Genomic DNA, 24,135 nt, shown 5'->3' with positions numbered 1-24,135 from the left:
CTTTGCTTACGCTCTCTCGTATTTTGCGTTCTCTCGCTCTCGCTCCTGTCTGCAAAGCCGTCACGAGTTCGGCTTTCGCTTTGACTTCGGCTTCGTCAATTACTGACCTACTACGTATAGGACTACACAAGTTGCAAATTGTTTCATACTCTCGCCGTCGTTGTCGTTGTAATTGTTGTTGTTGTTGTTGTTGTTGTTGTTGTTGCTGGATGCTGCTACTGGCTGCTGCTGCTGGCTGCTATTGGTAAAATGTTTGTTTACGTTCTGCCTTGCATTTTCGGCTGCATAATTGATACGGACAACAGCAACAAGAAGCGGCGGCAACAACTGCAGCACTCGTTGCTCGATTGCGTTCAAATCGTTTTCCCATCGCCCCCATTTTCAGCAACTGAAATTCCTGTTTTTTTCTTGCTGTTGTTGTTGTTGTTTTGGTTTTTTGTGTTTATGTGCTTCTAGCATTCTCTTTTGGCATTTTTTTTGTTTTTGTTTTGTTTTGTTTGGTAATTACAAACGATGCCGTGACAATCCTTTTAACAAATCTCATTAGGCTGTCAATTACGTGTCATTGCTGTTAGTTCGTTCGCACTGTAATGAAATCACATTAATCGACTTTAATTTTGTGCACAAACAAAACTTAAGTGCGAAGCACACAGCACACAGCAGCCGTAGCCACTTGCTACTTCTTTCTACGTGCTACGTGCCACATGCCACGCCCCTTATCTGCTGCTGGGGCTGCATATTGTCGAGGTCGTGGCGTAGAATTTCATCATAATCTGTAATTAGTTTATAATGCGCACAGGAAGCGCCTCGCACAAAGCAGGAAGAGAATAAAGTGGCAGTCAGAAGGACATGCGGACGCCAGGACGTACAGCCAGGACAATACTGGCTGCGACGAACATTTCTACTTAACCTACAGCAAACTGCGCTTAACAGCAGCAGCAACAACAACAAAAGCAACAACAACAGCAAATAATGAGAGCGGCAACAACAACAAAGAACAAACGCTAAAAGTCAAGCCAATAAACATAAAAGTTGATTGCAAAATTTTTTAATTAAGAAAATCAATGAATATTTTTTCATCATTTCATTTTAACATTATGGGCTTTGCCTCTTTTTAACGCTCTCCCACTCTAGAACCTCCTCCATCCCTCTTCCTCCTCTCTCTATCATTCCAACCTTCTTTTTTTATTTTTCTTCTTTATGGCCAGCGTTTCCAATGTTCGTTAATAGGTTATTACAACTTTTGTCGGCAACGCAAAAAGGCAAAAAAAAAATGTAGGACCTTCATAACTCAGAGTTTGTCTGATAATCAAAGTTTTTTTCTAATTCATTTGATTAGTTGAAATAATTCCAAAGTACCTGCACGATGGCTTTGCAAACGCGCACGCTGAAGTAGCAAATATTAATGAAGTGCAATAAGGAAAATACAACTATGAAGTGCTTTTGATATTAGTACTAAAGCCAATGGGGTTCACATGGAATTGAAAAAAAAGGGATTGCAAAATATTTTGGTTTAATCAAGTCAGCTTTAAAGGTTGGATACGATAAAGCTTGGTATATATTAAGAATTTTCTACTACAGAAAATTTAACTTTTCTTCTACACTTTATTACTAATTATAATAGTGTTTGAAGGTTGGAATTTATTAAAATAGTATTTGAAATGTGAAATATACTTATAAATTAATTATTAAAGACACTTTTTAAATTAATTATGACTCAAAATAAAATACTCTTTCTTAATTAAACATTTAAATATAATATATTGTGGTTTCATAAAGTTAACTAAGAATATTAGTTAGAATCTTTATTTATTATCTTCACCCACAAAAATTACAACTACGCCTATATATTTAGTAACTTTAAATAGTCTTTCAAGTATGTAAATTTCCATCACCTAAAAAATTGACTTTATATATATTTTATTTATTTATAATATTTCAAGTTTTAAATTACATTTCTTATGGTCTGAATACCTTCAATTAGTGTTCATTAATTGAATATTAAATTAAATTAAATTAAAATTATTTTTATGATATTTCAAATGTAAAATACATTTTTGATTTTCAAATACATTTTACTCAATCTTCTTAAAATCATGAAAAGTATTATATATAAGTTATTATTAAAAAGTATATATATTATATAATACCTCACTTAAAATCATAAAAAAAATATGTAATCTTTCTTAATGATTATTATATTAATACCACACTTTAAATCATAAAAATATGTAATCCCTCTTAAAGATAATTTTTAGGTAACATTTACTAATTAAATACTTGTGGAAGTCACGAACATTTCACAATAAATTCTAAATGAATCCTGTAGAGCACTTTCCTTTACTAAATTCCATTTAATATGGCTATGCCTTTAATTAGTGTACATCAAACATTTATTTTGGGCATGCTAAGTGCTTTCCAAATTAATTATTTTCCGCTCTCGAATGCGCTGCAATAAATCAAAGTCGACTCTTTAATTTCGGGGCAATGATTAAAGCACGAAAAGTAGAAACAAAAACACAAAAACTAACGCGAAGCCAAACAATTAAACAAATGAATAAACAAATAAATGTGAAACTGAATGCGAATGGCGAATGCGAATGCGAATGCAGTTTGATATTATAATTAAATTTGTCTATCATTCCTTTCTTATATGTATTCAGCTGGGACTATATGCAATTTGCAAACAAATATTCGACTTTTTGTGCAATTATTTAATGCGAACGCCAATAAAATTTTAATTGCTCTTTTTCCATAAATATGTAAATTGAAAAATGCGTCTTTTTGTTCGCACGCAGGGACGAAGGGAATCAAGGGCCAAAGAGAAAGAGAGAGGGGAGAGGGAACCGCGAGGGGATTGCTAATTATTTACAATTAAAATTTATGCGGCTGCCTAAATCAACAAAACTAAATCGTTTAATTAAAAAGCCGCGAGCACACAAATGAAATAACAACACAACAACTACAAAAAAAAATCAACAAATAGTAACAACAACAACAACAACAAGAGGAAGAGCAACAGTAACAGCAACATTAACAATAAAAACAAGAGCAACAGCAACAGCAACAAAAATGATATTGCTTGAAGCCACAACAAAATCAGAGCCGCAAGTACAAAGATAAATAAGTGGCATTGTCGGTTTCATTTCCGGTTGTTGCATTTGCATTCAAATGGTTGGCTGTGTGTGTGTGTGTGTGTATGTCTCTCCCTCCCTCTGTGTGTGTGTGTGCGTGTTCTTGTAAGCGGTATATAAGCACATTTCCAACTGCTTTTTAGATTTAAGCGGAGCGCAGCTAAAAGCACAAAAATAAAGCAATAAAAAGCAGCACGCCACAAGAAAAAGAAGCGTTGTTGTTTGGGTGCTTGGAGTGGGGCATGTGGCAGGGGGCGTGGCACACTTCTGGCTCACTTCTTCACAGTTACTAGCAGCTGTCGCTTCCGTCCAACCAAATGCTACAGAACACACACTCTCACGCAGCAGCATTTGTATTGCCTTAGCCTTAGCCTCGACTGTCTTTCAGTTTCTCACTTCATCAGTTACGCCAAAAAGGAGACTCTGCAATAAATTTCGCTGATTGCTTCCGCCCGCTTGCTGTTCTCCCCCGCTCCCTGCGTGACTCTCTCTCTAACCTCGACTCCACGATTCGGCCGACTGCCTCATTTTTTATGCCGCTTGATAAAGTAATATCCGTTTTAGGTATACTTTGTTTGAGCCGTTTGAGATTGTTCGAGCTACTTTTATACCCTGTAGTCACGCAGCATCGTTTGCGTATAAATGTGTATATATTAAGCGTTATGCTGACAGGCATTTAAATCGAATTAAGCTTGAGCTTCAGCTAAAGTCCAGCGATGCAGCATGCCCATGAATGCAAAGTGAGTGCATAAATTAAAGGGTATTAAATTCATTCGCTTTGGTGATGCTACTGCAAGTAATATGCCAACTTTTATGCTATAATTTGGTCACTGCAGCAGCAGTTTAGCTTTCAGTTTTCAGTGCTATACACTTCCTTTTTTTTCGTGTTGTTGGTCTAACACAGATTTGTGGCCTTGCGACTGGTCTAATGGCTCATGGGTCGTATGCGTCATATCACAGCACGCATACGCAGTGTAGGTCAATGCTGTAACGAGCCCCAAAAAAAAAGTGAAGAGAAGAGTTTGCACTCCTCTACATTGGCCTTGCACAAAGTGTGTCTGTGTCTGTGTGTGTGTGTGTGTGTGTGTGTGTGTGTACATGTGTGTAATTGAAACTTCCGCTTTGGTCAGTTAGCGCAATTTAGCAAGCTGCAAAAAAGTTAGATACGGCTGAAGTAACAGGCAAAGTGCAAAGTCCATTGCAGCTACTTGGCTTTCATTTCAATTTAAACTTTAAAAAGCCAACACAGCTACGTGTGCGAGTGTCTGTGTGTGTGTGAGTGTGTTTGTGGTGTGTGCAGCCACATGTAGAAATGAAAATTATTTAAAATGATTTATTTCACAACAATTTTCATTAGGCGACCAACTGCATTGCAGGTTTCGTCTCTCTCTCTCTCTCGCTCTTTCTCTCTCCCTCCCTCCTCCTCTCTGTGTGTGTGTCTCCCCTGTTGCCGTGCACTAATTCACTTTTGCTGATTTTAGTGCAAGCGCAGAAAAAAAAGAAGGAAAATAATATGCGAATGCCTTGCCTTGAGAAGAAGCCTTCGCCAGAGCAGAAACTGGCCTGACTCTGGCGGGTTTTCATACATGTTTCATATGAAATAATTATATATGCGGTCAGCCACCAAGCTGCAGGCAGTGCAGCATCACCCTTTGACCTCCCTCCCTCCCTCTCATCCACTCCCCTCCCCTTCCCCTACAATTTGCTATTCGCTTAGCCAATGAGAAGGGAAAAAAAAGAATTTGTAAAATATAATAAAAAGTGGTTGGCTACAAAATGTGCTACATGCTTCGTGTTCCGTGTTCTGTGTTCCATGGCGACTGCTGCATAACTTTTGCGGAAATTTGACTCTAGGGCGCATGCAGCCACGCCCCCGCCAATCTCCGCCTGCTGCTGGCCTGGCCTGCCCTGGTCACTGTCAGCGTCTGTGCGCAAAAATTAGTAGAAAAGAAGCACGAAAACAGAAAAAAAGAAACGAAATGGAAAATAAAAAGATTGGCAAAAGCAACTTGAAAAAGGTTAACAAGCGGCAGAGCGTCGAGCAGCTGAGCTGCCTGAGCTCAGCACTGGGAATAGTCAGAAAAGCAAAAAAAAAAAGAAGTTATAATTTTTGGCAAGCAACAACAACAAAAGAGAACGTTAATGAAAAGCAAGCGTGAAATAAAATCATAAATTTTGCAGTGCTTGCACGGCAACACGACAACCAGTGGAAAATTGTGCTTGGTATGTTGTTATTTTTGTTTTTGCATGTGTGTGTGTGTGTGTGTGTTGTGCCTGGACAAGTGTATTGTGGTGTGCCCCCCAAATGTATGCTACATTAATGCCGAGAGTTGAGCAGCAGAAAGAGACGCAGACGTAGATGTCCATGTGGATGTGTAAGTAGCTCGACATTAACTGGCAGCCAACATTACAAACTGCACAAACAACACACACTCACACACACACACACACACACTTCTCACTGCTCACCGCTGCGTCTAGACTTGGTCCAGCAGTGGTCAGGCTTAGTGTGTAACCAAGTGCCTGATGCACCCCAGTGCCATGTGCCGCCTGCTGTTAAGGTTTTTTGGCTAGCTAGCTAACTACAACTACTCCTCGCAAACATCTGCTTCTGCTCTGTCGTCCACTGTGGCCAGAGCACAAGTGTGCACTCTTGTTGAAGCCGAGCACAGAGCGCAGCACATGCTAATCAGATGGCATTAAGGTGGGGCGAAGCTAAACCTCTAATGCTCCAATCGAATTTTGTCAACGCAAAATTTTCAAATTGGTTGTGGTATTAGAACGCGGCCAAAGCGGTGCTAAATTGAGCAAATTCTGATTTCGTTTATAATCTGAATTTCGTGACAGAACTCAAAATGGAACTGACACAAACGAAGGTCTTTAAATGAAATAGTTGATACATTTTAAAATTATAATTGTAGACATTGGAAATAATAAGATGAAAAAGTTACTGAAATTAAAAAGTCTTTAAATAAAATAATTGATATAATAAAAAATTGTAATACTTCACTTGTATAACTTGGCATTAAAACAGGATGGAGTAACTAAAATAAAAAAATAAATTCAAGATTACTAGGCATAATTAAGTTCAAACAAAGCAACTCTTTTGGCTTACAAAATGCATTAGGAATAATAAGAACAAAAAACATAATTTTGACCTCTAAAATGCAAAATTTTTTAATTATTAATATTTTCAAATTGGATGTGATAAAATGAAGAATTAAATAAAAAACGATATTTAAGAATAGTAAGCACAATTATATTCAAACAATGCCACTCTCTAGGGTTTAAAATGTATTAGAAATAATTAAAACAAACAAAAAACAAGTAAGAAAGTTACAGTCGAGTGTGCTCGACTGTGAGATACCCGCTACCAATTTTTAATAAAGGCAAAATACTGCGGTATTATTTTCAAAATATACCGAAAATACTAAAAATATACCAAATGTGTTTGTTAATGTTAACTTCCACAATTTTTATCTGATCGCAACCAAAATTTCATGAATCATAACTACTTTAGTAATTATTGTATATACCAAAATTCGCGACTCTAGCTTTAAAATTACGCTTGTTATTCGATTTTTTTTTTATTTGCGGGGCGGAAGTGGGCGTGGGATAAATTTGAAACAAAAATTATAGCTCTATCTCTTATAATCTCTGAGATGCAGTGTTTCATACGGACGGGCAAACGGACAGACGGACATGGCTATATCGTCTCGGCTGTTGACGCTGATTAAGAATATATATATATATATATATATATATACTTTATAGGGACGGATATGCCTCCTTCTACCTGTTACATACATTTCCTGCCGGCGGGTATAAACATAAATTTGACATCTAAAATACAAACCTCAGTACAAATAAATAAAAAAAAAATTTCCGTGTTAGTAAACCAAATTAAATTCAAGCAAGACTTACCGAAATTTATTAATGATACTAAATTTTAATAGGTACAGAAAGTAAGTAAGTAAAAGTAAGATTAGAAACCCCAAATCTCAGAGACTCTCAAATCCCAACAAAGGAACGTCAGTAAACTTTTTGAAAGCTTTCCCCTTAAGCTTATTCGCCAATGGTTTAGAGCTGTGCTAGCTAAGCTTTTGTAAACAGAGCGCTGTTAAACGCATTCACTGTTAAAACTAACACTTGCTGTTAAAGTTAACAGCGCTGTTGTAGCAAACTTATTCGAAATAAATAAGAAAAGGCGGAATATTTTTAAAAAATTGTGTGTACATCCTTTATTTAACTACAATTTTTCGGTTTAATGTTTAATGTACTTTGATGTGAGGGCGTTGGGAAAACGTTGCCAAGTTGATTTCGATTCGCAATTCGCAACTGAAGCAAAAGGAATTCATATTATTTGAACAATGTTAAAAGCGTTGCGCTTGCAGTTTTTTGGTTTTTAAGTTACTTTTAATATTAACTAATAATAAAATGCATAATTCTGTTAACAATTTGTACGTGTGAGAGTGTGTTGCGTGTGTGTGTGTGTGTGAGTGAGTGTCTATACTTTAATATTGACATAAGAAATTCGCTATTAATTAATGTTAATCTGATTGTTATTTGTTTATCTTTTGCGATTTTTCTTGAGGATTCAATTTTTTTTTAAAGCCAAAAACCGAGCAACAAGCAACAGAGTTTCTATAAATTTTATAATGTTCGTACAACAATTAAAATGATACACACACACACACACAGTTATAAACAATTTGTTTTAGCTATGAACGGCTGAAAAATACACAATAATTTGCACTATTCTTACGATTTATCAATTTGGTGATTGATTAATTAGAATTTGTAATTGTAATCATACTTTCGCAGTATTTATTTATTTTAGTTTTCCTATGCTGTTTATAGACCAGTGATAAATGCTTATCAGTATGTTGTATTATTAAACTATACCTATAGGTAAGGTAATTTGTATTTGTTGTATTTTGTTTTATGTTGTTGTTTTTCTTGTTGTATTTTGAGTCCAGCTACAAAACGTTGCATAAAGTTTGTATAAAATTTGTTTGTTTTTGTTTTTTTTCCTGTTTTACATTTTTGTTAGATTTTGTTGTTGTTGTTTTTGCTTCTTTATTTTTATATATACTTATGTATATATTGTATGTATATATCTATAGTATATATCATTGACTAGTTGAATACAAAAACCCAAACAATCAGTTGGCGACGACAGTTAAACCTACATTCGCTATATATTGTATGTATATAGTATATATATCATCTATATAGTACTCGTATAGTAAGTATGTTAGAAACAGCTGCTATAAAATCACTGCCAGACCATTTTTTTTTTGTCTGGCCAGCACTTGGTAACACTTGGTAATGTGTGTGTGTGTTTTTTTGTAAATGTATTGCCCATTAGACTAACATCATCGTCATTATCATCATCTTCAACATCATTAACTATGTATATATGTATGTTATATATGTAATTCATAAGCGCTAATATTCGTTAATGCAACAAGTCTATGTGGGATTCATCGTCGCCGGAACGCTGTCGCCATCTTCATCTCCATCTTCAACTCCATCTCCATCTGCATCTCCATCTCTAGTTCGTCAATCGAAAATGCAGACAAACACACGCAGACAATTGATGCCAACCTTCTCCCAGCATCCCTCCTCGGTGGCTCGACCCTCGTGCGCCAGCCGCATCTTCTTTGGATAGTTCTTCGGGCTGCTTCGATCGCTTAGATGCACAGGCATGCGGGCGTATTCAGCTCGAGGGGGTGCGAAACTTCTCCAGCAATTCCGTCTGCTGGTCCGTGAGGTTCTTCAGCTTTTTGCCTGCAAATTGAATGTGTGTAAAAATGATTAATTAAATGACATAAATTACTTTTAATGAGAAATTTTGTAAATCAGCTACAAATTTGTGTGCTATTTTCGTTTAAAAAACAAGAAGTGTACAATGAAAATAATTTGCAATAAACTCAGATTCTAACACTATAATAAAAATATACCGCAAAAGTTCTAATATCGATATTGTACTACATACAAAATATACCATATAGTACAAAATATACCGAACTGTAAGCCAACGCAACTAAGACCCCATTTCAGTAAAGTATTTTTTTAAATAACTTCTACACTTTTTATCTGATCGCAACCAAATTTGAAGGATTCATAAATACTGTAGTTAATAGTGTATGTACCAAAAATCACGACTCCAGTTTGGGAATTAGCAAAGATTGTTATCACATTTAACTATTATTAGCTCAATTTGTATACAACTTTAATTCAATCGTCATATTCAGTATTACAATCTTTACAGCTAGAAATACTCAATCGAATTCCTTAATTTCATCTTAGGAACTAGATAAGATAATAATCATTCTATTTCAAACGCTCATAAATATTTTTCCTTTAATTTGTTGCCAGCCAAATTACAATGTATTAAAATTATATTAAATAATATGAATTACTTTACTTAATGAATGTTTATTTAAAGTTAAAACACAACAAGAGAATTTCTTTATATAAACTCTTTTTATTTGTATGAGTTTATCTGAAATAGTAGGTCATGCAATTTCATACGAATTTTCTTATTTATACTATAAATAAATTTTATAATTAGCAATGCTTGAAATACGCTTTATCTAATCCACATACAATTCATTGACATTTTAAATTGATGAGCATTTGAAACTTGCGGCGAATTTATTGAGTAAAGTCGTGGGTAACTATTATATATGTACATATGTTTAAACAACCTACTATAAATACTTTAGATTATATTTAAATAGGTAATCCATAGTCTATAATGCTAAATGTTGCCTAATATTTAAATCTCTGACAAATATATGGAATTTATTCATTTCTGATGTCAAAAAGTATGCCATATGGCATGTATTAACTAGACCATGATTTCGTTACTCTAAGCAACCCACAAAATGAATTTTGATTAGTAAGCTCTACTCACCCTCAAGCGCATCGCTGATTAGCGAAATCTCCAGCGGCGGCAGCAGTTCGATGCGATCGCAGCAGCGTCGAAACTCGTTGGGGGTCATGCGGAGATAGCGCGGCGTGAGGCAAAGCGGACCGAGAACGGTGCGACGATTTTCGGGCGTGGCATCGAGATTCTTGCGTCCACACTCCGCCAGACTCCAGCTGGCCAGGCACTCGAACAGCGTCAGCTCGGAGCGCAGTTGCAGCGTGTCGCGTTTGGCCAGCGTCTCCAGCTCCTCGAAGCGGAGGTCACAGATGGCAGGCATGGAGAGCAGCAGCTCGGCATGCATATCGATTAGCTGGAGTGTATTGTGCAGCAGCGCCACGCCGTAGTCCTCGGTCGTGAAGGGATTCGGATTGGGAATGAGATTAACCTGAGCTCCGTCGCCATCGCCGCCATCCTGTTGTGCCTGAGCTTGAGCGGCAGCCAGTTGCTTGGCCGCCGCTTTCGCCTTGGATGCCTGCTTCCTGGCCTGCTGTTGGGCAGTCTCTTGGGTGGTGATCACCGTCTGGTGTTGGTTTGTCAGCGCGATTCCCTGATAGAACCACAGCGCCTTGTAGATGTCCAGTGCGGTGGCACTCGAAATGCTGAGATCAAGTTCACGAATGCAGTAAATGATCTAGGGGGAAATGAGAAAGAGTTTAACATTAGCTTCGATGAAACACCTTTAATATTAAATGTATAAAATGAAAATAATATCATACTTCAACAAGCGATCATAATTATACAGTTTGTAAATGAAGTGGTATGTAAAAAAATTTACAAAGATTGGACCGAAAAAACAAATTGAAAGTTTGTTTTAAGACCAAAGCATAAGAGAAGATTATGTGAAAAAATTTACAAAGAGTGGACCGAAAAAGCGAATAGAAAGTTTGTTTTAAGAGCAAAAGGATAAGAGAAGATTTTAACTTACATTTAATATTGAAATTAGAATCATTAGATATAATGCTTAATTAATAATGGGCACTAGAATTGTGTAGGAATCTGGTTAACTTTGAGCAAAGCAGATTTACAATAAAAGAATAAGAATGATTTAAAATAATTATAATTTTTAGAATGGTCAATGAAAGGGATTCAAATGTCGAATATCGGAAAAAGCAAAACGAACGATTGCTTTCACAACCAATAATTGGAAGTCAAACGAATAATTGAAATAAAATATTTCAATGAATAAAATAAAATGAATTAATAAAAATGAATAAAATATAATAATAAGATCCAAAATCAAAACAGTATTGAACCAAAGTTATTTGTTCTTCAAAATAAGAATTCCATTTAAAATGTAAGGAAAAAGCATTAACAAAATGGCGACTAATTTAAGATAATAATAAAGGGAGCTACAAAGATCATTTCGATTTTTCATCAAGCTTTTTTCATAACCGTCTAGCTTTCTTCCTCAATTACTCACTCTCTCACTCGCAATCACTCTCTTTCTCTCCCTCTTTTTTTTTTCTCTCTCTCTATCTTTTTCTCTTTCTCTCTCTTTCTCTTATTCTCTCTCAAAATATTATTTCTTTGTACTCACCAAATCGGGCACATTGAAGCGATCCGAGAGCTCGAGTATCTTGAGCAGATGCTTGTGATCGCGATAGCGTATGAAATGCTTTTCCATATATCGCACGATCAGCTCGAAATCATTCTTATCCACATTGAGTATCTGGAAATGGTTGTCGCTCTTGCGTCCACTGTTTGGGCCAGCGTGTATTAACTTGGCCAGCTCCACACTGCGCTCCAGCACCGACTTGCGCTCGCATCGAATCATGTAACGATCGTCGCCATTGACCACAATGAAGTCTATGTAGGGATTCACAATGATGGGCACGCCTGTGTAGATATTTGTCTGGCCACGTGCATAAAGCGGAGGCGCCACCATGTGAGCTGGTGGTGCACTCGGCGCCGGTGCACTCTGTATGGCATCCACATTGTGGCCATCGGGCCCCAGGCCAAAAGGCAAAACCATGCTGGAGATCTCGTTGTTGTTGTCTGCCTTAAATTGCAGAGATGTTTGTGTTGTTGTGGTTGTTGTTGTTGTTGTTGAGTTGGTGTCACAGTTGCGTACTTGCAGCGCCTTGTGCACCAAAGCGCCAACGAGCGGCAACTTTGTGGTGCGCTCCTTCTTGGTCAGCTGCTGCTCCAAGCGGATCGGGGTGCTGCGCTGGCGATTCTTGTTGCCACACCGTTTGTTGGGCAACTGCAAAGAGAAACGAGTGGAGTAAAGGTTAGTTAACTTTATTGCAAATGTGGAAATGAAGGAAGAGCAATCACGAGATCACAGGAAGAAATTTTGTGGGAAATCAAATCATTTAATTGTCAAATCGATATAGGAAAACTTGATAACATGATAACAACAAATGAGACTGTAAACTATGAGAAATAATACTAAGCTACATAGTAGATATTAAGAATAGAAAATGAGGCATAGGAATGAGAATTAATAACAGAAAATCAAGTACAAGATTAGAAACATAAAGTCATTGGGAAGAACTAAAAGCAACTGAAGAGCAGTCAAATCGACATACAGAGGTCAACTCGATTATTACTTTAACAAAGTTTTTACTATGAAAGTATTGAAAATCCACCGAGAAAAGACATTTATTGCAGAAAGGGGGGAAAAACTACAAGATAGCAAAAAATTGTCAAATTGACAAAAAAAAATATCATTATAATAACAAATGGGACTATGAAATATGAATGAAAATATTGAAAAACCACAAAGAAAAGACATTTATTGTGAAAAGATCAATCTTACGATCAGAAAAATAAATTTAGTGGGAAGATCAATCACAAGATCAGAAGAATAAATTCATAACGAAATAGGAAAAAGTGAATAAATCAAATTGAAATAGGAAAACTTTGTCATTCAATGCTGTGTAATAGTTGGTGGTTGAAATTAAATATAAAAGAATATAAAATGAAATAATAATAATCCCTAAATACTGGGTAATAATTGATGGTTGGAATTAAATATATACAAAAATATTTAATATGCCAATATTAATCCCTTAAAGCTCTGTAATAGTTGCTGGTTGAAATTAAATACAAAAAAAAGTTTAAATGTACTATTAATAATCACAAATTTCCATTGGCATTTGCACCCAAGGATAGTTCTCTATAATATCGCTTGATCTATGCTTTGGGATTGCCCCAAATATATACATTCATCACCATATAAAGCCTTATCTACAAGTGAGTTAAGTAGCTCTGCTTGGCATTTTTATGACCACTTGTTGGCGATAAGCATAGTTCATATCTCAAACTCAAATTGGTAGTAAATTGCAGTTTACGATATTTGCAGCAAGGGGAATTACCCGCTTTATTTATCCACCTGGGAAAGGGTCACATGCCAATGGACATTAGTCAGCTTCGAGCTTTTGATATATTACACCATATGGAGCAATCGATAGGAGCAACTATAAACTTCTAATGTGTCAGATATCGCAGCTTTTTCGCACCTCCCCCAAAGAAGTGTTTACGGCAAAACATTATCGCTTTTGCTTTATCTTTCAATTGCGGCACTTAAGCAAACAAATCGTTTAATGTCGTCGATGAGTTTAATCGGTGATTTTTGCACGCGACTATAAATTAAGTATACGACGATCTTAATCATTCATAAGCCAAGTCAAGTGGCTAAAAAGAGCTGAGCCAACACCCACAAAAAAAAAGCCTTATTCAATATTATTTTTGGTGAGAGGTCAATCGATTTAAGGCATTCAATCGTTTAATTACCCGCCGCAATTCCTGCATGCAATTCATCATCGTCTAGCGATAAATCATGTGGCCCACAATCGCGGCCATATCATAACGCTGGACGTCAGATACACCACCGCGTGACAGCTCATAAATTGTATAATGCCCCCTAAAAGAACCCATCGATAGTGTCAACGGTAACTCCCACACTTACGACTACGGTAGCAATTTTCTACTCCAGGCAGCAGCGGAACCTCGACAATTTGAGATCCAAGAGCACGCTGCTGACAGCCTAATATTCCTGTCAAACTCGTCTCAATTTCTAAGCTCCTGAATCCACCGGACATGGCCTATGAAAGCACTCCGAGGCGGACGCCTATTGGCCATGCCGCAACTGAATCGATTTATGACTGGAAGCCACAAATACATCGGTTATCAGTTTGCTGATAACGAGTCGACGCAAGCGCTGATTCTGGAGCATCAGTGCATATGGAAAAAGCGCCAGGGAAATTAATAATCTTCCATCTTTGCTTTAATACTCTAATAATATTATAAGAGTTAACATATAAAATAATAAATATATATGTATGTATATCATAAATCATAAATATAAATCATTAATCATATATCATAAAATAATATATGTATTATTATAATATATAATATTTAACAAATTCTAATATCCAAAACTTATTTTACATAGCACATTTTACTCATTTCATTTCAATTTTAATTTAAAATTAAACCAACCTCTATGATTGCTAATCGTTTAGTCATCAAACTTCAAAATTATATTAAAAATATTTTGATTTTTTAAATTTATTTTACAAATATTTCAAAAAAAATTTTAATCCTTTGTTTTGACAAGTATTCAGAAACAGAAAAAACAGCAAATAATTAAGTTTGTGTTATATCTGCAAATCATCTATGCTGAAGTTGTAAGAATTTTTATCATGTGCTGAACTCCCCAATGACTATATTTTTGGTAAAATAATACTTTTTTAAGTATACGGATTTATAGAATTGATTTTAGATTTTATATCAATCCTATTTATTATTTAAATTTAAAAAGTAATACCCAAAGTGTGAAAGATAATGACAAATGGTTGAAAAGAAGTCATTAATTATGTATGTATATCAAGAGTCATAATTTAAATGAAGTCTATTATAGAATACACATATGTACACTGACAAAAATACCAAGTTCTAAAATCAAAAACTTTCGTCTTAAAAATTGAGTTCTTGAAAGAAGATAACTTTGAGAACAAATGCTTAAAATTAAGAACATTAGTCAAATTTTCGAAGTAAGACTAAAAATTATATATCTAGACTTAAGTGTTAAGACTTAAGTTAATCGAGCTGAAACATTCTAAATTGTTATCTAAAAGAAGAAGGTTTTCTGTTAAAATGCTGCGCAAATCGATGATAAATATTTTATAAGTAAAAGTGTCTTATATTAAATGTTTTTGAAATCAAGATTTTGTTCATGTCTTTGACGCGCTTTTAGACCAAAATTCTTAGAATCAGACCAAAATCTTGATTTTATAACTTTTTCCAGTGTATAGCTTTTGAATGAAGAATCTAAGCACACAAAAGATAACACTTTGAACCACTTTGAATCGGCTATTTCCCTAGCGGAGACCATGTGCTCCGCAGTGTCGTGTTAAGCGTATCCACAAACAGAATATCATAAATACATGTGTACGTATTTTCCATAGAACGATACGCGTTTTATAACGCATTATCTGTGGTTCAGAGAGCCGGAGAATGAAAAGACAGCATTGTGCCCTAAAGACTCAGAAACCGAAACCCTACACAGACTTTTATAGACCAAACACAATTTTATCACAGTTTGATTCACGTGTGTTGTTGTTGTTGTTATTATTGCCTTAAGTACAATGCAAACAAAATTAATTACGGCGTGCCATGATTGCCAAGAAGTTCGCAAAAGCGCAAAAAAAAGAAAATAAATAAAGTTCAAATAGAAAAAATTAAAAACGTACAGCAATATTTGAACAGTTGGCAGGAAGACTAAATATCGTTGGGGCTGAAGTTGGAGCGAAGACTGAAAATGTGACTGTGACTGTGACTGTGACTGAGGCTGCGACTGGGGCTGATGCCGACAACCGACAACCGACAATGTATCGACATCAAAAACAACAACAATAACAAAGTGTGGCATAGTCGTCTCTCCCTCTTTGACCGCGCATGTTACTGCGTCTTTGCTCCCCCCGCCTTTCTGCGACAACAACCGGCTGTTGATAGTGCAATAAAGAAATTATCGTATGCAAATAAATTGATGAGAGTTGTGAACGATTTCCACTACGCGTCGTTATCTGCACAGTAGCGTCGTTCTCTCCCCTCTCTCTACCCACTCTCTTTGTCACGCTCTCTCCTTTGCTTCGCTCACATGCGGTTGCTGACCACAGACTATTTTTATGTGGATCACAATGTATGAATTAACACCCCCATTCGTAGGAGTCACAAATTCAAGCTGTTGCTTTTGTTTCTCCTTCTAACACCTCTCACACTGCGTCTTCCCCTTTGTCTCTGTCTAACCTGTGCAGCCGTGGTTGTTTATGATGCCCTGTCGCTGTTGCTGTCGCAGTCACTCATTTTGTTTTGGGGTGCAGTTCCCAAATAATTTCAAGGCACGCACTTGAACTTTACAGCTCACATGTCTCTTGACTAGATATCACTCTACACTACTTTACACACTTATTGTTATTGGTATCACACGGTCAAAACTTCTGCACTTCTTACATTTTATAGTTTATTTGTTTATGTTGTTGGGGCCGCTTATCACTGAAGGCTTTTTTCATCAATCAATCAAATGCGATTTATTTTCGGTATGCCGCTGTCTTTAGATATATTTCAAATGTGTGTGTTTGAATTTATGGCACATTTCAGCATTTAATTTTAAATTATTAATAATTATATTGTTAATTAGGCACACAATTTATTTTAGGTCTCTCCCAACCGGCCGCGGCAACTTTAGAACTTTGACTGTGCTGTGCCAGCCAAACGTAGACGATGCGTCGCTGTCGCTGCCGCCGCCTCTGCCGCTGCTGCTGCCAGGCGTGCGTTGACTGCGACAGCGGCTGCGACGCAGAAAGTGGTTCTCTATGGAATTTGCAAGCTTGAAGAGGAAAACCTATCCGAGGCTGATAAAAGATTACTAACAATTGGAAACCGAATAGAATTATCGAATTATTAATGTTATATGTTAGATATGACTTAATGAATGAATAAATGAGTTTATTATATTTTAAAGATATTTTCCACTTAAAGTATTTTTTTGACTAAGTTGCTTAGCGAAACTAAAAATAAATTATATAATATTTTCTCAATTATGAAACAAAGTAAAAATATGAATATATTAATATTTATGCACTCAGTATAATATTAGTCACAAGCAACTATTTAGGTAATCAACAAACTTAATTCTACACCGTGTTTCAGTAATAAAATTGCTCTAATACATATAATATTTGAAAATTATATATACAATATACATACCCTACATAACGGTTGGCTAAACTAAACTAAAAACTAATAAAACGTATTTCAAATTTTATGTCTTATCCAATTGGATAAAATTTAATTTAAATACTTTTTTATAGGATATACAAAAAAAAAACACAAAAAGAGAAACTTGACCCGCATTATGAGTAAAATCTCTGAAGTTGCAAAAAAAAACAAACAGAAGTGAAAGATGCGTAAGATTAACGAAATTACAAGAAGCTGCCGATAAATGCAGCCGAAAAACGGAAGAAAAGGAAGGTGGAAAAGGGGGAGAGGGGAAGATCGCAGCGGAAATGAAGCTGAAGTACTTCGTGTTGTTGCTGGTCCACAACTCAATTATCAATTTAATTTCTTCAACAAACACAAAAGCAGCAAATAAATATGTATAAATTTGTGGCAAAAAAAAAAACGGAGTCACAATCAATGTTTGATTTTCAAATTAACAAAACGTTTGCAGAGCAACCCATGGTTAGGGATTTGAGTGTGGGCGGAGGGCGGAGGGTGTCGCTTGTAGTCTCTATGCGTGGGTGTGGTTGTGCTTGTATGTGTGTGTGTATGTGCGTGTGTGAGGTGTGGGTTGTCTGTGCTTTGTTGTGTGATATTTGACAACTGTAATTGTTGTCGAGGCGTTTTGTATATTTTATTGATAAGCACTATCAACTCCAAGTCATCCGTAGCCAGCAGCCAGCGTCAACTAATCGCAACGCAAATTCAGCTCAAACTCAGACCGCGCTCTTCGTCTTAAGCTGCTTTGAGTACTCTAAGAGCATGTAAGAGACAACCCCAAAGTGAGCATAAATAGCAGAAGCCAAGGCCAATGCAAAAACCTCAGTGCACTACATTCAGCTGCTGCTTAAGATGAACTGCACACAAGCGAGGGTTGCTCCGCAAGTTAATGAAAAGTAAAACCTCTTGAGAAAGCTACATCTAAAACTTTTTTTTTTTTTATCAAAAAGTAATTGAAGAAAATAAAATAAATTTAAATATAATAATATTATGATCCCACATTTTGTCTTCAACATAACTTTGCAAATAAATAAAATAAAAGATTCAATAAAAATTGTTTTAAATTGCTAGAAAAATATAAGTCTTTTAAAAAAGTATTTTCAATCTCAAAACTATTATTGAAGAACGAAAAAATGTTTTTTCTAACTTTTTCATCTTGAAATTCATGTTTCAAGATTTTTTTTAAGATTGAAAAGCTATCAAAATCTAGATTTATAATCTACTTTTTAACTTAGATTCTTTCTGTGTAGTAATACCAAATAGGTTTAAAAAGTTTTTGTTAAATTACATTGCATATAGTAGCTTAATGTTAGTCTAGAAACTTTAACGTTTTTTTTTGTTCTTTTAATTCTTTGTTAAATTTTATTGCTTGTAATAGTTTAGAAATATATAGGAAAAAGTAATATTTTGTATTAAATATATATAATTTTTTTTTATATGTAAAATTCTTTTGATATTTTCTTTCCTTATAAATGTTTATGATTAGTTCTATATAAAATGTAAAAGCAATCAAACAAAATAACATAAAATGTATAACATCAATTCGATTTGGTACGTAAAAATAATATTGCTCACTCTGCTATCGATACTGCTAACTCATTTATATATCATACATATATTACGAGTATCTCTAAAAAAACGAAAAAGAAAAAGTTATTTCGGTAGTCTATTCATAGCTGGGTTTACCTATCAACTAATCAGGCAAGTAATTAGCTCAAGAGTTTATTTATTTTCGTCGGCATTAGCATTCTATTCTTGTTTCAAGCAAATGCAAATTCCACACAAAATGTATATATTTACAGAATGATTAAGCAGCCCTCGGTGTGCAGCATAAACTGAACCGAGTGTACAGTGTACACTCATATGATAGCTCTAGTTATTGACATGTTTGCATGATGATAATGATGGGGCAGAAGCTGACGTTGTTGTTGCTGTTGCTGTTACTGCTGCCTGCTAATGAGTTGTCGCGGAAGCGGCTGGGGAAGCAGTTAACAGTTAACAGTTAAAATGTAGCACTACTGTTGGCTGTTAAGCTCACGCACTACCTTGACACTGCGCCCAACTGAATGGCAGGCTTTGTCGCCCTCCCCCTTTCCTCCCCCCTATAATGCGCGCAGATGTTGAACATAAAAACTCGTTTACGATCGCAAAAAAAACAAAAGAAACAATATTTTACAATAAGCTGAATTGAACTTATCATGATCACGAGCACGTAGTAGGAGATCAAATATTTGTGCTCATACCGGGAAATTAATTAGCAAAGTGTGAGAAAACAATAATAATAATAACAACAACAGCGAGCTGTCGATGAAAAGCCCATTTAATTAGTTTAATTAAACATAATTATGCACAAGGCGGCAGCAACAACGTAAACAAAGTCCAAACAAAACACAAATAAACGAAAAACGGCAAACGAAAAACTATATTTGAGTCTGGCAAACACAAAAACGTGGAAAATGCGTGGCGAATTCTTGCCCCATGATCAGGCCCCAAAAAGGGCACCTGGAGAGGGAAGGGAAGAGGAAGAGTGCAAAGCATCAAAAATAAAACACTTGCCACAAATACGCACAGTTTTTGGCCAGAGTTTTAGCCAACGAAATTGGCCGAGTGCGATGGCCTAATGCGATGTCTCTATTTATAGAGCGGGGGGAAAAGTCGCCAAAAGGGAAAAACCCGCGACGAAATTTCAATTATATCTGCATGGCAAAATATGTAACCCAGTGAGAAAATAAGCTAAGCATGAGTAATACACAATATTTATATGCATTATATCATATTCTTTGGGGCATTAAAATCTGTTATTTTAATTTTTCTTATATATTTTGTATTTTCTTTCATTATTATTCTTATTTTGTTGACTTAATAAACAGTTTTTTATTTCTATATTCTCTTTATTGTAGTCTCTCTTTAAGCTCTCTGCAATTATTAACAAGTGAGCTACAGTCGAGTGTGCTCTATAGTGAAATATACTCTATCTACTTTTAATAAAAGCAAATAGCAAAGCAAAATATGTAGTATTATTAAAAAATATAGACGAATTCAATATATTTCTATATATGAAACTAATATATTAAAATATACCAACGGAATCTTTGGTATAACGACAAACTATTACATAAAAAATATACCATGGAGAACAAAAAAAAAATCAGATCGCCAACCAAAGCATCTAAGATGGGATAGACTTGGTTTGTTCTCTAATTTTTTATAATATAATATATTTGCAAGATTCACATTTTCGACGATGAGATACACGCCATCCATTTTTAATATAAACAATATAGTGCGGTTTTATTTCTTAAATAAATACGAACTTAACTTAACAGAATATAACGAAGTCTATACTTGGTATAAAGATATATAATTTTGTTAAAAATATACCATAGAATACAAAATATACCAGCCTGTCAACCAAGGCAACTGAAATGCAACTGATTTGGTTTGTTGTCTAATTAATATACCAAAATATACCGAGGACTATATTTGGTATAAAGATGTACTATTTCGTTATAAATATACTATACCATAGAACCATATATCAAATCAACCAAAACAGCAGAGACTCGACTTGAGACTTGATAATAAATTCACAATAATATTTACAGATATTCTAATTTTCCACATGTAGTGTACTGATAATTAAATTACTAAAATTCTTCGGAAAAGCGCATTTAATTGTTGACATTGCAGCAAAAGCTTTGCTAATCGTATGATATTTTTAGTATGACTCGATGGCATAGCAAATGAGATTTGGCAAATTTTTGTGAACTGCCGTGACTTTTTCAGAAGCCAGCCAAATGTGTTCGCCCAACTGCCAAAACGGTGACGATGACGCCGATGATGATGAGGATGAGTGAGTGGTAATTTGATTTGCAACGCTGTGGCACAAAACACATGACTCATGGCTGAGGTTGAAGCCACAATTGCTGATAAGGGCACTTCTCTGTGCTAAAGCGCATTTGAGAGCAGGATTTCACAACGAGTCAATGACATCATTGCCAGCGGTGTTTTGATTATACATTTAGTAGTCGGAGTGACAATATAAATATCGTATATAGCTGCAGCAAACCTATGACTAATCATGTGAACAACAAAAACAAACTCATCAATGGCGTTGCAAGTGAGACGAAAATTGTTTTTCCGCTATCAATTGGCTGTGGGCCAAAAATTAAAAAGCGAGCCATAAACTCGCTGAAGACCAACAACAAATAAACAGCGCGAACTCTGTGGGGTGCCTGCAATTGAGTCATTTACTAAATTAACGCAATAACTAATTCTAATTCTAATTAAGAGCTGCTCGAGAATGCAAACCCAAACGCAGTTCAACATATAAAGGAAAACAAAGTCAACATGAATTTTTGGGCTCACAATTTTTACCTGAGCTGTAACAACAGAAAAAAGTGCCTCACTCTCTCTCTCTCTCTATCTCTCTCTTGCTCTTGCTCTCGCTCTCTATCTGGCAAACAAAAGCACAGAAAGGAAAAGCGTCGAGTGTGAGCTGGGAAAAAAAAGTCACCCTCGGAAAAGCGCAAAAAACCCTACGCAACATGTTCCATGTTCAACGGTCGCGCGTTGGGTGGAAAGTGAGTGAAGAGCTAAAAGGGGGCGGAGGGGGGTGATGGAAACTGGAGCAACAATAACTAAAAGGGAAATATAAGCCAGCCAGAACGTACAAAATTTTCATTTGCAGCATAACAAAAGCGGCAGCTGGTCACGAATTGAGCATAGAGAAATAGTTGTTGATAAACGAGGCGAGAGAGAGAAGAGAAGGTGGACGCGGAGGAGGAGGAGGAGCAGATAGTTGCTGCCGCTGTTTGGTGGCTAGGCCAATAGCCAATATCAAGTGCGCGGCGATGGTCGTTAGGATTGGGATTGAGGATTGGGGTCGGGGCAAAAGCAATGCGATGCGATGCGAAGCGACGCGACGTGGGCAACTGGTGCCAAGGGCGTCCACACACAGTTCAGAGGGAAAAAGTAACAATTGACAACGCGGCGTATGCGCGATGCGTTCGCCTCAGCTGATGTTGTTCTTGTCACAGCCTGAAACACTGACACACTGAACGACTTTTACACAACTACAACACACACACACAGACACACACTCGTACTTTACGAGATACATTCAGGCTTTTACAGGCGCGTGTCTGTGTATCTTATGGATACACAATTTATGCTTGCCCATTGCACGCTTACGGTGAAGCGAGTCTGTGTTTAGATACGCTTTTATTATGAACTGACCGAGAGCGACCGTTTCGCTGATGAACTTACCCCAGTTTATAGTATTTTATACTATATATATTTATCTGCCTTTCGTTCGTGTTCCGTGTTCCTTATTGACTCTCTACTTTGATCTATGAATTATCCAACGACCGCCAATTTCCGTAAACGAATTTCGATTCGCAAAACTGTTTAAACACAATCGCACAACAACAGCCGCCGCCGCTGCATTTGTTTATACCAATTTCATGCTTTCACAATACGATCCATACAGAATATATATATGATATATATACAGAGAGATATATATGCATATATTTTGTATGTCGGAGCGTCGCGTAGTTTTTAGCGCGCGACGTGCCAAGGAAATTGAAAGGCAGCTACTGCGACAACGTCGCTGCTCGAGAGCCGAAAAGCGTATATACAACAAAATATTTGGTGTGCCTTTGTGAGGATTACACACGCTCACACACACACACACACACACACACACACACACACACACACACACACACACACACACACACACACACATATTGGGACATTGAGCAATCGGCGGGCCAAAAACATTTCTTATGAAAAACATACCAAATTTCCCAAGCTGACAGCGTTGCCACAGTTTTTCTCCATGCCACCAGGCGTTGCTACATATGAAAATAGCGTAACACAGTGTCTGCCAGCAGTTTGCGCCAAAGTGTGTGCAACTTCTGGAAAATTATTGAATTTCTAAGGTTGTAGCTAAATTAAAGTAGATTTATTTTTGACAATCTTTGCAAGAGTCGAAACAGTCTGGCAGCTCTGTGTTGTGGGGGAAAACTCTCGCTCTGGCTTTTCCGGGGACATGCGCAATGCGAGAGCAAACAATTTTCTTTTCCGCTCTGACGTTGACCCACAGGTCGTATGAGCAATACGAAGGCGCAACATTTTCGAGCGTGTGATAAGACAACGAGCCTACGCACTATTTTCGCTACTTTCGCTTTTCTCTCGAGAGTGCGATAGAGAGAGAGTGAGAGAAAGAGAGAGCGAGCGCTACAAGAAAGGGAGAGCGCATGAAGAGGCAATTTTGTAGGGAGAAACAAGCGAGCGCCCTTTTTTTTTTGTTGTGTTGGGCCCTAGACAACCGAGCGTTGCGTTGAGTGAGGTAGGAAATTTATTGCTGTTATCAGCCCCTCACACACACACACGCAAAGGCAAAAACAAATAGTTGGAATGGAAAATCGGGCAATGGCAAATGAAGAATACGAAACTGGGTCAATTCCCAGCAACCGCCCACAGAAGAGCTCCAAACAAAACTTTCAGCTGCCATTTCGTAATGCATTCCTCTGCAATTACCGAAAACAAAAAAGAACTGTGAACAAATAATGCAAACTCATTAATTACTCGTTAATTATTTGAAGTTTGGAGAACAGAATGTGCCGGACTACACGGGTTGTAATTGCAGCCGAATTTCACAAATGCAAGAGATGCAATCGAAGAGTTCAGGGATTTTATTAATAGACATGTGTTGGAGGACATCTCTTTGATGATTCGCTATCTATTTATTACAAGAACTTACATAGATTTTTATGTCTTATCTAACTGAAATTAATTTACGACTGTTATGATTAAATATGA

The 24,135-nt window shown here is 36.4% G+C and overlaps 1 protein-coding gene across 1 annotated transcript; it reads right to left on the bottom strand.

Annotated features, from left to right (window-relative positions):
- Positions 1-8,121: 8,121 nt before the first annotated feature.
- Positions 8,122-23,280, bottom strand: LOC132791237 (uncharacterized). Its single transcript, XM_060800078.1, is given in 5 exon segments — positions 8,122-8,870; positions 8,872-8,927; positions 10,060-10,705; positions 11,612-12,277; positions 23,110-23,280. Coding segments are annotated over 5 exon segments (1,581 nt in total). The 5' UTR covers positions 23,152-23,280; the 3' UTR covers positions 8,122-8,699.
- Between the last annotated feature and the right edge of the window lie 855 nt (positions 23,281-24,135).

This window comes from Drosophila nasuta, chromosome 3, assembly GCF_023558535.2.
Source record: "Drosophila nasuta strain 15112-1781.00 chromosome 3, ASM2355853v1, whole genome shotgun sequence".
NCBI lineage: Eukaryota > Metazoa > Arthropoda > Insecta > Diptera > Drosophilidae > Drosophila > Drosophila nasuta.
Note: the sequence above shows the minus strand (reverse complement) of the source record. Positions and strands in the feature narration are given on the sequence as shown.